We start from the raw sequence: 14,841 nt of genomic DNA, 5'->3' as shown, positions 1-14,841 counted from the left end.
AAGAATAAATTAAGCATAGTTTCTGATTTGTGAAAGCTTTTGCTGATTTGTGAAAATGTGAAATAGGAGGATTTTATTGCATTTTTTGTAATCTGACCACATAAAAACAGGTCCTGTTCAAAAAGTACAGCACCTACACAGCTCAAGCATGGATTAAATTATGCTTTGAATAATAAAGATTATGTCAAACATAGTCTCTGATTTGTGAAAGTTTTTATTGATTTGTGAAAATGTGAAATAGGAGGATTTTATCGCATTTTTTGCACACTGACCAGTTAAAAACAGGTCCTGCTCGAAAACTACAGCACCTAGACAGTTCAAACCAGAATTAAATGATGCTTTAGATAGTAAAGAATAAATTAAGCATAGTTTCTGATTTGTGAAAGCTTTTATTGATTTGTGAAAATGTGAAATATTATGATTTTTATCCCATTTTTTTCCCCCATGACCACATAAGAACAGGTCCTGTTCAAACACTACAGGATTTAGACAGCTCAAACCAGGATACTACAGGTACTACTTTACTAGCACTGTTTTATTGTGCTAGGTGTAGGACAATTTTTGCACAAATTCAACAAAATAGGAAATTTATTTTACTTAGTAGACAAGAACTTGCGCTATCATGGCTAAAAAGAAAATCCAAGGTAGCAACTGTGCAGCTGTTATTGGGGGGAGGGGAAAAGGGGAGGAACTTTGAAAAAATTGAGGTTTAATCGTCTAAAAACCAAGATTTTTGCACACCCAAAAAAGCTTTCACAAATCAAAGACTGTATTCTTTATAATTCTCTATAATCTTTACTATCTAAAGCATAATTTAATCCATGTTTGAGCTGTCTAGTTACAGTAGTTTTTGAACAGGACCTGTTCTTATGTGGTCAGAGTGCAAAAAATATGATAAAAATCATCCTATTTCGCATTTTCACAAATCAGTAAAAGCTTTCACAAATCAGAGACTATGTTTGACACAATCTTTACTATTCAATGCATAATTTAATCCAGGTTTGAGCTGTCCAGGTCCAGTAGTTTTTGAACAGGACTTGTTTTTAACTGGTGAGTGTGCAAAAAAATGCGATAAAAATCATCCTATTTCGCATTTTCACAAATCAGTAAAAGCTTTCACAAACCAGAGACTATGTTTGACATAATCTTTATTATTCAAAGCATAAATTAATCTATGCTTGAGCTGTGTAGGTGCTGTAGTTGTTGAACAGGAACGGTTCTAAGGTGGTCAGATTTACAAAAAATGCGATAAAATCCTCCTATTTCGCATTTTCACAAATCAGCAAAAGCTTTCACAAATCAGAGAGTATGTTTGACATAATCTTTAGTATTCAAAGCATAATTTAATCCTGGTTTGAGCTGTGTAGTGCTGTACTTTTTGAACAGGACCTGTTTTTATGTGGTCAGATTACCAAAAATGCGATAAAATCCTCCTATTTCACATTTTCACAAATCAGCAAAAGCTTTCACAAATCAGAAACTATTCTTAATTTATTCCTTACTATTTAAAGCATAATTTAATCCAGGTTTGAGCTGTCTAAATCCTGTAGTTTTTGAACAGGACTTGTTTTTAACTGGTCAGTGTGCAAAAAATGCGATAAAATCCTCCTATTTCACATTTTCACAAATCAATAAAAGCTTTCACAAATCAGAGACTATGTTTGACATAATCTTTATTATTCAAAACATAATTTAATCCTGGTTTTAGCTGTCTACATCCTGTCGTTTTTGAACAGGACCTGTTCTTATGTGGTCATGGGGGAAAAAAATGGGATAAAAATCATAATATTTCACATTTTCACAAATCAATAAAAGCTTTCACAAATAGGAAACTATGCTTAATTTATTCTTTACTATCTAAAGCATAATTTAATTCTGGTTTGAACTGTCTAGGTCCTGTAGTTTTTGAACAGGACTTATTTTTAACTGGTCAGTGTGCAAAAAATGCGATAAAATCATCCTATTTCGCATTTTCACAAATCAGTAAAAGCTTTCACAAATCAGGGACTATGTTTGACACAATCTTTACTATTCAAAGCATAATTAAATTCAGGTTTGAGCTGTCCAAGTCCAGTAGTTTTTGAACAGGACTTGTTTTTAACTGGTGAGGGCAAAAAATGCGATAGAAATCATCCTATTTCGCATTTTCACAAATCAGTAAAAGCTTTCACAAACCAAAGACTATGTTTGACATAATCTTTATTATTCAAAGCATAAATTAATCTATGCTTGAGATGTGTAGGTGCTGTAGTTGTTGAACAGGAACGGTTCTAAGGTGGTCAGATTACAAAAAATGCGATAAAATTCTCCTATTTCACATTTTCACAAACCAGTAAAAGCTTTCACAAATCAGAAACTATTCTTAATTTATTCTTTACTATCTAAAGCACAATTTAATCCTGGTTTGAACTGTCTAGGTGCTGTAGTTTTCGAATAGGACTTGTTTTTAACTGGTCAGTGTGCAAAAAATGCGATAAAATCCTCATATTTCACATTTTCACAAATCAGCAAAAGCTTTCACAAATCAGAAACTATTCTTAATTTATCCCTTACTATCTAAAGCATCATTTAATCCAGGTTTGAGCTGTCTAAGTCCTGTAGTTTTTGAACAGGACTTGTTTTTAACTGGTCAGTGTGCAAAAAATGCGATAAAATCCTCCTATTTCACATTTTCACAAATCAATAAAAGCTTTCACAAATCAGAGACTATGTTTGACATAATCTTTATTATTCAAAACATAATTTAATCCTGGTTTTAGCTGTCTACATCCTGTCGTTTTTGAACAGGACCTGTTCTTATGTGGTCATGGGGGAAAAAAATGGGATAAAAATCATAATATTTCACATTTTCACAAATCAATAAAAGCTTTCACAAATCAGAAACTATGCTTAATTTATTCTTTACTATTTAAAGCATCATTTAATCCTGGTTTGAACTGTCTAGTGCAGTAGTTTTTGAACAGGACCTGTTTTTATGTGGTCAGTGTGCAAAAAATGCGATAAAATCCTCCTATTTCACATTTTCACAAATCAGTAAAAGCTTTCACAAATCAGAAACTATGCTTAATTTATTCTTTACTATCTAAAGCATAATTTAATCTTGGTTTTAACTGTCTAGTGCAGTAGTTTTCGAATAGGACTTGTTTTTAACTGGTCAGTGTGCAAAAAATGCGTAAAATCCTCCTATTTCACATTTTCACAAATCAGCAAAAGCTTTCACAAATCAGAAACTATGCTTAATTTATTCTTTACTATCTAAAGCATCATTTAATTCTGGTTTGAACTGTCTAGGTGCAGTAGTTTTCGAATAGGACCTGTTTTTAGGTGGTCTGAGTTCGAAAAATACAGTGGAACGCTCTCGCGAATCGGAAGCTGTGAATCGGAAGCCAACTTCAGCGTCGTACACCTATTCACTATTATCCCGTTCGAATCCCCAAATCCCCGGCAGTCCAAATTCTATTATGTTAAGTAATTCCATGCCCAGAAAGTCATCACAACACTAGCGGATCTAGCTGTATGTTCCTGTACTGACGTCACACGACCTATGACCTACTTATCGGTGGCTGCCCAAAATCTGAGCGACCGCGCTATCTTTGAACGTTTGAAGAGAGTGCACGGGGCCGCGGGTGACAAAATAATTATATGGGGGTTCATTTCTGACATAAATACTAATGTTCTATTGCAGTTTAAGAAAAATCACAATTTTCACCGCACGAGGCCTTTAAAGACTTTTTTTTAAAGGGATTTTGTTCTGAAGCATTCAGCCCAATCAGAACAAAACTTTCCTTTCTCCTCCTTAGAATCCAGCTTTCTGCACTTATTCTCTTAAAAAGCATCTGGTTTCATTTGCACACAGTTTGACTTAAAGTTTTCAGTGATACATTTTAGGTTTCAAGATAGTGATTTTTCTAGTTACAGATGTTTATGAGTGTTGGAGCAGACCTATAGACAATGGCGTCAGAGCATTGAAGATGGCTGTTTAGTATCATTCACTCATTAATCCTTAAACCTGCTGGACCTTATGGAAAGTCACAAAGAACTTCAATCATTTACTGTACAGCTCAGGGCTCGTAGGAAAGCAAGGCAATAAATTTCCATCCTAATCTTCAACACTAAATGTAACATGAAGGGATTTATTTGTCTTTTTCTATTTGTAAAACTGGTGACATGGAGTTACCAGGCTGGTTTGAAGAACACGTTTGATCTTATTTATCTCAAAGGTTTTTCATTTGGTCTCAGTTTTTTGTGAACTTTTCTTTCTTCCTGTTTCCTGACTGCCTGTCTGCTCTGTTACAGAGGAACCTGCTGGAGGAGGACTCTGACGATGAGGATGACTTTTTTCTGTGAGTTTCTTAGACATTTTCTTCAACATGTATATTTAACAAAAATAAAACAACAGGCTTATTAAAAAAAAAACAACCAGTGTTTTCTGCAGAGCACATATCCAGTAAAATCCTTCCACTGACAATGTTGCACTCACGAGTATATAACTTTACACCTGTAACTCATTTCTACTGTTTTGCAGGAGAGGGCCCTCAGAACCCAGATTTGGAGTTCACAATAACAACAAAATCAAGCAGTAAGTACAAACACATTTCTCACTTCAGTTACAATCTGCATGCCAGTATTTCCCTTCCATCTCGGTATTATGTAACTGCAGAGTGTTTACCAAAACCTTCTGGATAACTGTGTGAGAGCGACTGCAGAATACTATGTAACCTTCGCTGAACTTCTCACTGTCTTTGTTTAAGTCTGCCAGAGAACAGAGAAAATCATTGTTAGGACTGTCTGGCATGCAGACTTGTTTGTCCATGCAGGTTTTAGGACCTTGATACATTCATCACAGAGTAAAGAATTGTCAGTTGCAGAAGAAAGGGCTCCTATTCCTTTGAAATTGTCAAACATTTGTGGCATTTTATAGTGTTTGCAGCTCCTCTGTCCTGATGTTTTTGCTCTTTGCCTGTTTTTGCACCCACATCTGTTCAGTCAAGCAAGGAATGCCCATGAATTCTTAAGCTGTGTTCACACCAAACGTTATTTGCACGTCAATTTTGCGTGAGTGGCCTCTCCTTCGCCCCATGGAAAATTTGCTGCTTGGTGCTTGTCCAAAAATGTGTTCCTAAGCTTGGTAGCTGGTCTTGGAGGAGCCACCAGCTAATGTTTTTCGCCTGATCACTACATCTCCATGTAGTATATATCACAATGCATGGAAGACACAGATGATGTTGAGGGATCATGTTTATTTATTTTGTAGAGGTCTACAAAAACATCATTAATCACATCTCCATGTTTGGGTTCATGAGATCATACAGTTACTCTCTGTCTGTGTGACGCCCGCTTCCCCAATGTTTCAGTGACCCTTGTTGAAGGCTCATTGTCATTACTGCATTAACTCCAGGCGGGAAAAATAAAAACAAAAATTAAATTAGGGGACCATTTTGTTATTGTCTAGATGAAAATAAGAAAAATACCACAAAGTTCAGGAGGCCCGATCAGGCTTCCTCAACACCCCACAGAGGTTCTTTGAATAAGCTCTGCTGATACCCGGACATTAAGCTGGCCAGTCAGCTTGCCCAGGATACACCCTGGACAGGCCCAATAGTAGCCGGGTTGGGCTCTGGCAACCCTCCGTCCCCAGTGGGTTAAGGAAGCGCATGAGTGATTATTATTCATAATTAAATACATAAATAATCATTGTTCATGTGTTCTACCTGCTGATCGAGTCATTGAAAGTATCATGTGCCCAAAGCTGAGTTCCTGATTGGTAGATGTGATGCGACAGCCTCTCTAAAATTCAGATATTTATTTCCTGGTCACATCAATCAAATCCTGCTGCTGCCAGACTGCCATTACGGCCTTTGGGCCAAATCCAACCCGCCTCCACATTTTAAAAAATTGGAAAAAAACTATCAGAGACCCATTATATTTATGTTTTTTCAATCTGGCCACATGATCGAGACTCTCATAGAATGTGACTTTTTATTCCATGCTTCTACTGTCTGTGCCTCTATCTCAGGTGATGAGCTACCATTTTGAAATAACACATTTTGCTTATTTATAGTTAGTTATACATTATTAACAATGAATAATGATGCTCCTTTATATAAAGACACACATTTCCCACCATAATTATCAACAATAACAACAAGCTAGGAAACAGATATCAATATTTAGCACTTTATTGATCTCAGTAATTGTTACATTTTCAGATGATCTCTTATAATTCATTGAAAAATGACCCATTTTCATTATGTTGTACTATGTTAATCAGTTAAATAATGTTAAAGAGAAATCAACTTAAACATTTTTAAACAAATCTAGTCACATTTTGAACTAATGACCAAATCTGCAGCATTTTTAATTAAACTAATGAACTGGAGTTTGTCCGAGGTCACCTAAACATATCTAAAGTTCATGAATCATTAACATATTTATGAAATGTCTTCATTTTTAAATCTATGTAAATGCAAGTTTATTTTAAAAAAAATAGCAACAGAATAAAATTTAATTTTAGACGCAGTTCACAAGTGAGTTGTGCTATTTTTAGAAGAGACTTGAGGGCCCCTTGTGGGGTCCTTGGGGGCTACCTGGTGCCCGTGGGCACCATGCTGATGACCCCTGCTCTATCTGAACCCCCCAAATCTCTGTCAAATAGACCAGAATACAGTGGGGGGGGGTCATATTTTTTTTTAACAACGCACCCTGTTCTGCGTCCTGATTGGTTAGAGATCTTGTCAATTTCCTCCCTGCTGCTACCTGGGTGACAGCGCTGCTCTGGTGTGGATTTCACCTGCTGAGTGTTCATTCATAAACCTGCGTAAAGCGGGTTCTTGAACTCACCGCACGCAGCCGGTGTGTAAGCAGCTTCACCATGCAGAGACGTGCAGCTCTTCAGACCCACAAAAATCTGTGGTTTCGATCAGATCTGTTTTCATTCTATAATCCTGGATTTGAAAATGTCCATGTCTGTTTGAGAAAAGTGTAAAGGGTGTAGTGAGGAGTTTAACCATCACAAGCTATTTTTACAACACAACTCCCCCCAATAAATGAGGCAAAAAGTTTTGCCTTCTGTTTGTTTCCCCTTAAGTTCAGGACAGCAACTGCTCATTTATGTTGGAGTAATGTCTCAAATCCTCATAAACTCATAAAGGTTCAGAGCGGTGCGTGGGGGTGGGTGCAGTGCACGTTACCATTTGCACATATGAGGGAGAGAGACAGAGCGGGGCAGGTGCAACAATGACGAACAAACATCAACACCAAAAGATAAAAAAATCTGTGACTGCAAAAAGAACAGAAATCTGGAACCATTTCACTGTTATTGATAATAGGAAGACTGAATTTAGAATCTGCAAGAAAAGAATTTCAAACAGAACCGACTTCACAACAGAAGAAACCAAATCAGATTCATGAAGATATTTGCTAAATGCCAACTTTTACCATGATTACAAACCTTCTTGATTTTTTTCTTTTTGTTTTGCACTTTATAAGTAGTATTTTGGGTTGTGGTTGCAGTGTTTTGTGTTGATTCACTTTTAAAGCTGAATATTATATAGTTCTTTCTTGTTTTTATCATTTATTTTGTTCATTTTATCTGAGAGGAAAATAAAATCGTTAATATTTTACACTTATAAATTTATTTTTTCCCATTGCATATTCATTTTGTGCATATGTTTATATACTTATCGATGGGTTGAATAAAGCAACAAAAGGACCCAAAGAAAGATCAAGATGACTCACCATTGCCCTCTGTGAGGAGCTGCAGCTCTCTAACGTCTCAAAAGAACCATGACAGGAGAAGATTCTCTATTTGTAGGTTTAATTTTTGGAATGTTTTTAATATAATTTTCTCTGTGAAGATTACAGAAAGGGACTGTTAAAATTCAGTTGTGTCTGGCTTTCTGGAAAAACACAATCATTTACATTTAGACACACCCTGTGATTGTTGCCCTTTTTCTGTCTACAAACCAACCCCAGCCCTCCACCAGAGAAGAAAACAGTTACGTGACCCTCACAAGAAAAAGTTTGGGGACCCCTGATTTGAAATGAGTGCGTGTCAGATATATGGAAGCGTTTGTGACTCATAATTCAAAATAAAAGTCAATGCTGGAAATGCTTTTTCATTTTCAAAATGTTCCTGCATTACTTGTCTCTTAGATAAATAGAAAAAACAATTCTCTGAACGGCTTTTTCATTTTATTCAACATAACCACTCATTCTGTAACATAATTGAAGTGATAAAGAAAAGGGCATTTTATGTTTCATTTTCAAAAAGTTCCCTGGTAAATTTGTTCCAAAATTCAATCAGAAATATCAAATTTGAAAATTAAAATGGATTGACAGAAATCCTTTTTCATTTTCACATTGTAAGTGCATTACTTGACTCGTAAATGAAATTAAAAAGCAATTCTCCGAACGGGTTTTTCACTTCTTCAACACCTCTCATTCTGTAACTTAATTAAAGTGACAAAACCAATGAAGATTGCTTTTTCCTTTTTACATCCCACATGCAAAGTGTCTCATAAATCAGTTTGAGTTAGCAGCTAGAGGGAGGATCTTGTTAGCACAGCTTTATAGTCCCCTATGATAATTTTTTTTTATTAAAAAAATGTTCTCGGTAGTGTTTAAATGATGATTATGAAGTTTTTTTAACCAAAATCCCACAACCTAAATGTCTTAAAAAGCCATTTTTTAAGTTGAAACTTCAGTCTGAAAAATATTCTCTGGGGGGCGGGCGTGGCTCTTGGAGCTGAGTGGCGCTAAACAGTCCCTGTCTGATTATGGTAGCTCCACTAGCGTAAAACATAAGATAAGATAAGATAAGATAGTCCTTTATTCGTCCCTCGGTGGGGAAATTTCAGTGTTACAGCAGCATTGCAGATAGGAAAAAATTGGAACAATTCACATATTTACAACAGAGCAAAATAAGATAAAAAAATACAAAAAAGAAGAGATGAAAAAAAAGAAGAAGCAATTGCACTGTGGATATGATTTATGTTAAATAAATAAATTGCACAACATATTTTTAAAAGTAGCTTGGAATGACTATGAGATAAAGTGACAACAGTAGGAATAAAAGTGACTAAGTGACTAAACGGATCAAACGGATCACTAGGAGCAGCCCCGGTTGTACAGTCTCACTGCAGCAGGTAGGAATGACCTGCGGTGTCGCTCTTTCAGACACCTGGGATGGATCAGTCTGTGGCTGAAAGAGCTGCTTAGAGCCAGCACCGTTTCACAAAGGGGATGAGCGTCGTTCGTCATCAAGGATGGTAGCTTGGCTACCATCCTCCCTTCCCCCACCTCCTGCACAGACTGAAGCGGCAGCCCCAGAACGAAGCTGGCCTTCCTCACCAGCTTCTCCAGCTTCTTCATGTCTGCTGAGGAGATGCTGCTGCACCAGCAGGCCACTCCATAGAAGATGGCTGATGCCACTACGGAGTCATAGAAGGACTTTAGGAGTGGTCCCTGGACTCCAAAAGACCTCAGTCTCCGCAGCAGGAAGAGTCTGCTCTGCCCTTTTTTGTAGAGTGCAGTGGTGTTATTGGACCAGTCCAGCTTATTGTTCAGGTGAACACCCAGGTACTTGTAGGACTCCACTATCTCAATGTCCCTTCCCTGAATGTTCACCGGCGTTAGTGCAGAGTAGGAGTGCCTCCGGAAATCCACCACCAGCTCCTTTGTTTTTCCTGCATTAATCTGCAGGTGGTTCCGCTGGCACCAATCCACAAAGCTCTGGATCACAGCTCTGTACTCTCTGTCATTGTCATCCTGGATCAAGCCGACAATGGCAGAGTCATCCGAGAACTTCTGCAGATGAACGGATCCGGTGTTGTGTGTGAAGTCCGCAGTGTAGGCAGTGAACAGAAACGGAGCCAGAACTGTTCCCTGCGGGGCTCCCGTGTTGCAGACGACCATGTCAGACTCACAGCGGTCAGCCCTCACATACTGCAGACGGTGTGAGAGATAATCCAGAATCCATGCACACAGATGTTGGTCCACGCCCATGTTCTCCAGCTTATCCCTCAGGAGTGATGGTTGGATGGTGTTGAAAGCACTGGAGAAGTCAAAGAACGTGACTCTCACAGTGCTCCCAGTGTTGTCCAGGTGGGTCAGAGGCTCTGTTCAGGAGGAAGATGACAGCATCCTCGACGCCGATGCCTGGCTAGTAGGCGAACTGCAGGGGGTCCATTGACTGACTCCCCATAGGACGAAGATGAGTGAGCACCAGCCTCTCCATTGTCTTCATCAGATGAGAGGTCAGCGCCACCGGTCTGTAGTCCTTGAAGTCAGTCGGGCGAGATGTTTTTGGTACCGGTACCACGCAGGATGTCTTCCACAGTTGTGGCACTTTCCCCAGCTTCAGGCTCAGACTGAACAGGAACTGCATAACGCTGCTCAGTTCAGCTGATGGAGCTGATGCCATCTGGGCCCACTGCCTTTCTAGCCTTGGTTTGGCGGAGCTGCTTCCTCACCTGGGCTTCTGTGAGGGGGGGTGTGGGGGGTGGTGGTGGCAGGGGGATGGGTGCTGTGCAGTCAGAGCTGCTGGTGGAATGGCTCACAGTGGGGGTAGAAGTTGTTGATGATGATTGCAGCAGTGGAGACAGGGTGGGGGTGGGAATCTGCTCAAATCTGTTGAAGAACAGATTCAGGTCGTTCACCCACGTCTGGTCCCCCTCAGCTGGAGTGCTGGGCTCCTGGTATCCAGTGATGGTTCTGAGTACCCTCCACACTCCACTGATGTTGTTCTGCTGCAGCTGGTCCTCCATCTTCCTCCTGTAGCACGCCTTTCCTTGTCTGATGTTCCTCCTCAGCTCCTTCTGCACATTTTTCAGCTCCTTCTTGTTGCCTGATTTAAAAGCCCTCTTCTTCTCCTTCAGGAGAGCCTTTGTTTCAGGATTTATCCAGGGTTTGTTATTAGAGAAACTCCGTACAGTCCTGGTGGGTACAGTGTTCTCCACACAGAAGTTGATATAATCCGTTATACAGTCCGTTATCATCACGCTAGAGCTGGATGTTAGCCCGGATGAAGAAGTTGAGAGCGTCACCGACCGAACTTTCTCTGATCCTTTACTGCTGGAGTCAAATGAGCCAACGTTCACTTTTCCGTTGTCACATCAAGAAGCTCCGTGGAGTCTGGTGGAGATTTTCCAGCGTTCTCAGTCCTGCTACCGTAAGTATTGGATGAAACTCACACAAAAAATCCAGTGATGCTGATTTGACCACAGAAATGTGAACGGCGGCTCATTTGACTGCAGTCAATGTGAAGATACCATCTTCTCTTCTCCAGAACCTGAACTCGACACACTAGGAACAGTTTGACAGTCCAAGACAGTTTGATTGATTTAAAAGGAGAAATACTCAGAAATGCAAAAACTAAATGATTTCTTATTACATTTGTTCTATTTCAGAAGAAAAATGCTACACATACAGGTTAAAAACTCAAGAAACATAATTTTCATCGGAGGAGGACTTTAAGACTTTAAATATGAAAAAACGCAGCTCCGACAGCGGCACGGTCCAGAACAGAAACAACGCAGCTGCCTGAAATATGTTGCAATAAGTATTTTTTTTATTATGATTTTTTAAGGAATGATTGAGTCTCAGACTGGGGTTGCCACCAAAACTGAGGTCTTACTCTGTGAAAACACACAGCACACACACAAAAAAATCACAGCTGGTCTCACTTGTCTGAACAACCTCCTCTCAGCCTCCCGCAGAGACTGTATATCTCAAAATTACATTAAAATAAATTTACACCGTGATCATAGACTTTACAGTATTTAAAATTTTTTCCTCAACAAATGGCAATTTTTATATTTTCCAAATCACAAAAGATTGAAATAAATAACAAAACTATAAATTGCATTACACTCAAAATAAATAGAAAGGAAATCACAAAAAGCAAAGGACAATAACATTTTTCTAGTCAAAATAAAGGTACACATACCTGTGAAAACACACAGCACACACACAAAAAAATCACAGCTGGTCTCACTTGTCTGCACAACCTACAAGAGGGCAGAAAAAAAAATCACCAAAGTCCGTGAGACCACGTGTGCTAGCGTGAACTTTGCTGCTAGCATTAGCAGATTTTTAAGTGCTGCATGAAAATAAAAAAAACACATTTCACAAAACTAGAACGAATAAAAATGGCGTAAAGAACATTTTAACAAATTAACAGTCCATTTCCGCGTTTAAAACTTCATGTAAATTAAATTTTCCTTCATAGATAACAAGAGCAAGCCGGCAGCTTACCTCCTTCAGCCGCTCCCGCAGAGACTGAAGGGAATGCCGCGAACAGAGAGGAAGAAGCGGGACTACCAAAATAAAAGTACCTGGTCTGAACTTTTCAAATTAATAAAATAATGATAAAAATTAAGATTTTGGTTAAATTAATAAAACAAACACCACATGGGCTACACAAAGTAAGTCTGCCCAGTGTATTAATGAGTTTCTTGAGGCCTATGGATTGGTGGATCCTTGGAGATTTAAGAATCCAAGGATCAAACAGTTTCTTTTTTCTCAACAGTACATCTGAGTTATTCAAGAATAGATTATTTTAAAATAGATAAACAGCTTTTACCTATGGTTAATGGAACAGAATATGATGCCATTACTATATATGATCATGCGCCAGTTATTTTGAAAATTAGCTTTCCTGGGAATAAGCCTGCATTCTTTTTGTGGAGACTTAATTCCAGACTACTGTCCGACAAAAATTTAATTGATTTCATTGATACGCAAATAGACTTTTTCATGCAATATAACAAATCATTAGAAATCAGTTATTCTATTATTTGGGAAACTCTAAATCAGGGGTCTCGATGTCAATTCAGCCGGGGGCCACTGGAGGCAGAGTCTGGGTGAGGCCGGGCCGCATCAGGATTTCCACAAGAAAAGCGCTGATAAAACATTCAATGTTCTCAAATATCTTTGTTTTTAACACAAAATAATGAATAAAATAAATCAATATATTAAAAAATGAATAAAAAAACAAAAAAATCAGTAATAAATTAATAAAATAATAATAATGACCATACAGCAGATACATATTACTGAAGAAACCACATAATGACTGACTGGATCAAACTCATTATTTTGATTCAGTTTCAAATGTCTGTATTAACAGATCCTCCTTCAGAGAGAGGGAAAAGCCCCGGTAACGAGAAAATCTTTACATCAGCGCGGATTTGGGGACTGGTTTCCATGGGGGTTCTATTCAAACGCGCGTAGCAGAATATTGGACTTCTATTGCGTTTACATGGACTGGAATGCGCGCCAACACAGCCGGTGTGTGAACCTTAAGATTCACAGACACGTGCACGCAGGTGCGAGCCAAGCTCAGGATCTCATGTTGGACAGGCGGGTGCAGCAGATCGCCGCGCGGTGAAGAGGGCGGGCCTCCGGTTTGCGGCTCTCCGGTTTGCGGCTCGGAGTTTGTGGAGCTCTGATTCAATAGGAACAGTCAGCACCTCAAAAAACGTATTCCTCGACAATCATATGTGTATTCATTCTAAGAGAGACATCCACAGACGGAGCTAGTAGCTCCTCCTACACGCGGCGCAGCGACAGAAACACATTTTTTGACAAGCCGCGAGCAGCAAATTCCCCGAGCGGTGGACGCAAATTTGTCACGCGAATCCCGTTCGGTGCTTCATGGCTCCTCCAACTGATTGGAGGAATGAATGAGAAAGCGATGCACTGGACATCCCGCCGATGTCCCGCCTCCAGAGTCATATACCTCACTGTGATTGGTACATTCAGCTCTGCACGCAGAAAGTGTCATTCATATCAGCCTTCGGGCCGCGCGAACATTAATTTTTCATATTAAGACGTGGGCCGCAAATTATCATCCCGGGGGCCGCAGATGGCCACAGATTTGTGTTGCGTCCTGTCCTTTGGTGTTTGTGTTTCTGTGTTCTATTTTGTGTTCTGTTTGCTCCAGTTAACTGTAGGTGAAATGATAAATCTCAGATTTGACCTTGTTTTTTCTCCTGTTCCTTCCTTTTTCCCTTTTCTATATATAAGTCAAAGAGAAAAGGCATGTAGTTTGCTGACGGCACAAAGGCAACCAGATGAGGAGCACTGAAGTCATTGTGGTGCGCCCCTTGGAGCTGCTATCTTAAACTGATGTATGAGACACTTTGTGCACGGCAGGATGTGAAAACGAAAAAGCTTTTGCTTTTGTCACTTTAATTAAGTTACAGAATGAGAGGTGTTGAAGAAGAAAATGAAGAAGCCTTTCGGATAATTGCTTTTTAATTTTATTTAAGAGGCAAGAAATGGACTTACAACGTGAAAATGAAAAATGATTTCTGTTAATCCATTTCAATTTTCAAATTTCATATTTCTGATCTGTAGTGTTTCTCTTATTATATTAACACTAATAATCCACTCGGGTCTCAGTCGCAGTCACCATGCTTTATATCCGTAGCTTACCAGCCCGCACATGCCCAGTACATACATCCGTGACGTCATCAACAATCGACAGGGTTTGTTGCCATACGCTACATCCCTCCTTTTCTCGGATGACTTTCTTTACAAACATTAACAGAAACTTAGTTGAACCTTAATTTTTTTTTTCTTTAAACCCAGTATAATAAACTCGTATAAACATTAGTCGTAACTTGCAGTTTGAAACATTTCGAAATGAATTAAATATTCTTACTAAACATAAATTGTCTCATATTTAACTGAATTCAAAATATGATTTCAATATCTGTAATTTCAATTCAAATTAACAATACTATAAACTTGTTTCAAAACTTTATCTTAGATCGTACTACACACGAAAAATGAAATGTATTTTACCATATATACCATTTATACCATATAACTTCC

General features: G+C 38.8%; 1 protein-coding gene across 3 annotated transcripts in view; it reads left to right on the top strand.

Annotated features, from left to right (window-relative positions):
• myoc (myocilin) overlaps positions 1-14,841 on the top strand; it is a 74,915-nt gene that overhangs the window by 15,355 nt on the left and 44,719 nt on the right. For all 3 annotated transcript variants that reach the window (XM_036215350.1, XM_036215349.1, XM_036215351.1), the window contains 2 exons: positions 4,297-4,343; positions 4,526-4,579. In XM_036215350.1, the coding sequence (XP_036071243.1) occupies positions 4,297-4,343; positions 4,526-4,579 (101 nt within the window). The remainder of the gene's footprint in view (positions 1-4,296; positions 4,344-4,525; positions 4,580-14,841) is intronic.

This window comes from Oryzias melastigma, linkage group LG14 (assembly GCF_002922805.2).
Source record: "Oryzias melastigma strain HK-1 linkage group LG14, ASM292280v2, whole genome shotgun sequence".
NCBI lineage: Eukaryota > Metazoa > Chordata > Actinopteri > Beloniformes > Adrianichthyidae > Oryzias > Oryzias melastigma.
The sequence above is the reverse complement of the archived record's forward strand: the minus strand, read 5'-3'. Positions and strand labels throughout refer to the sequence as shown.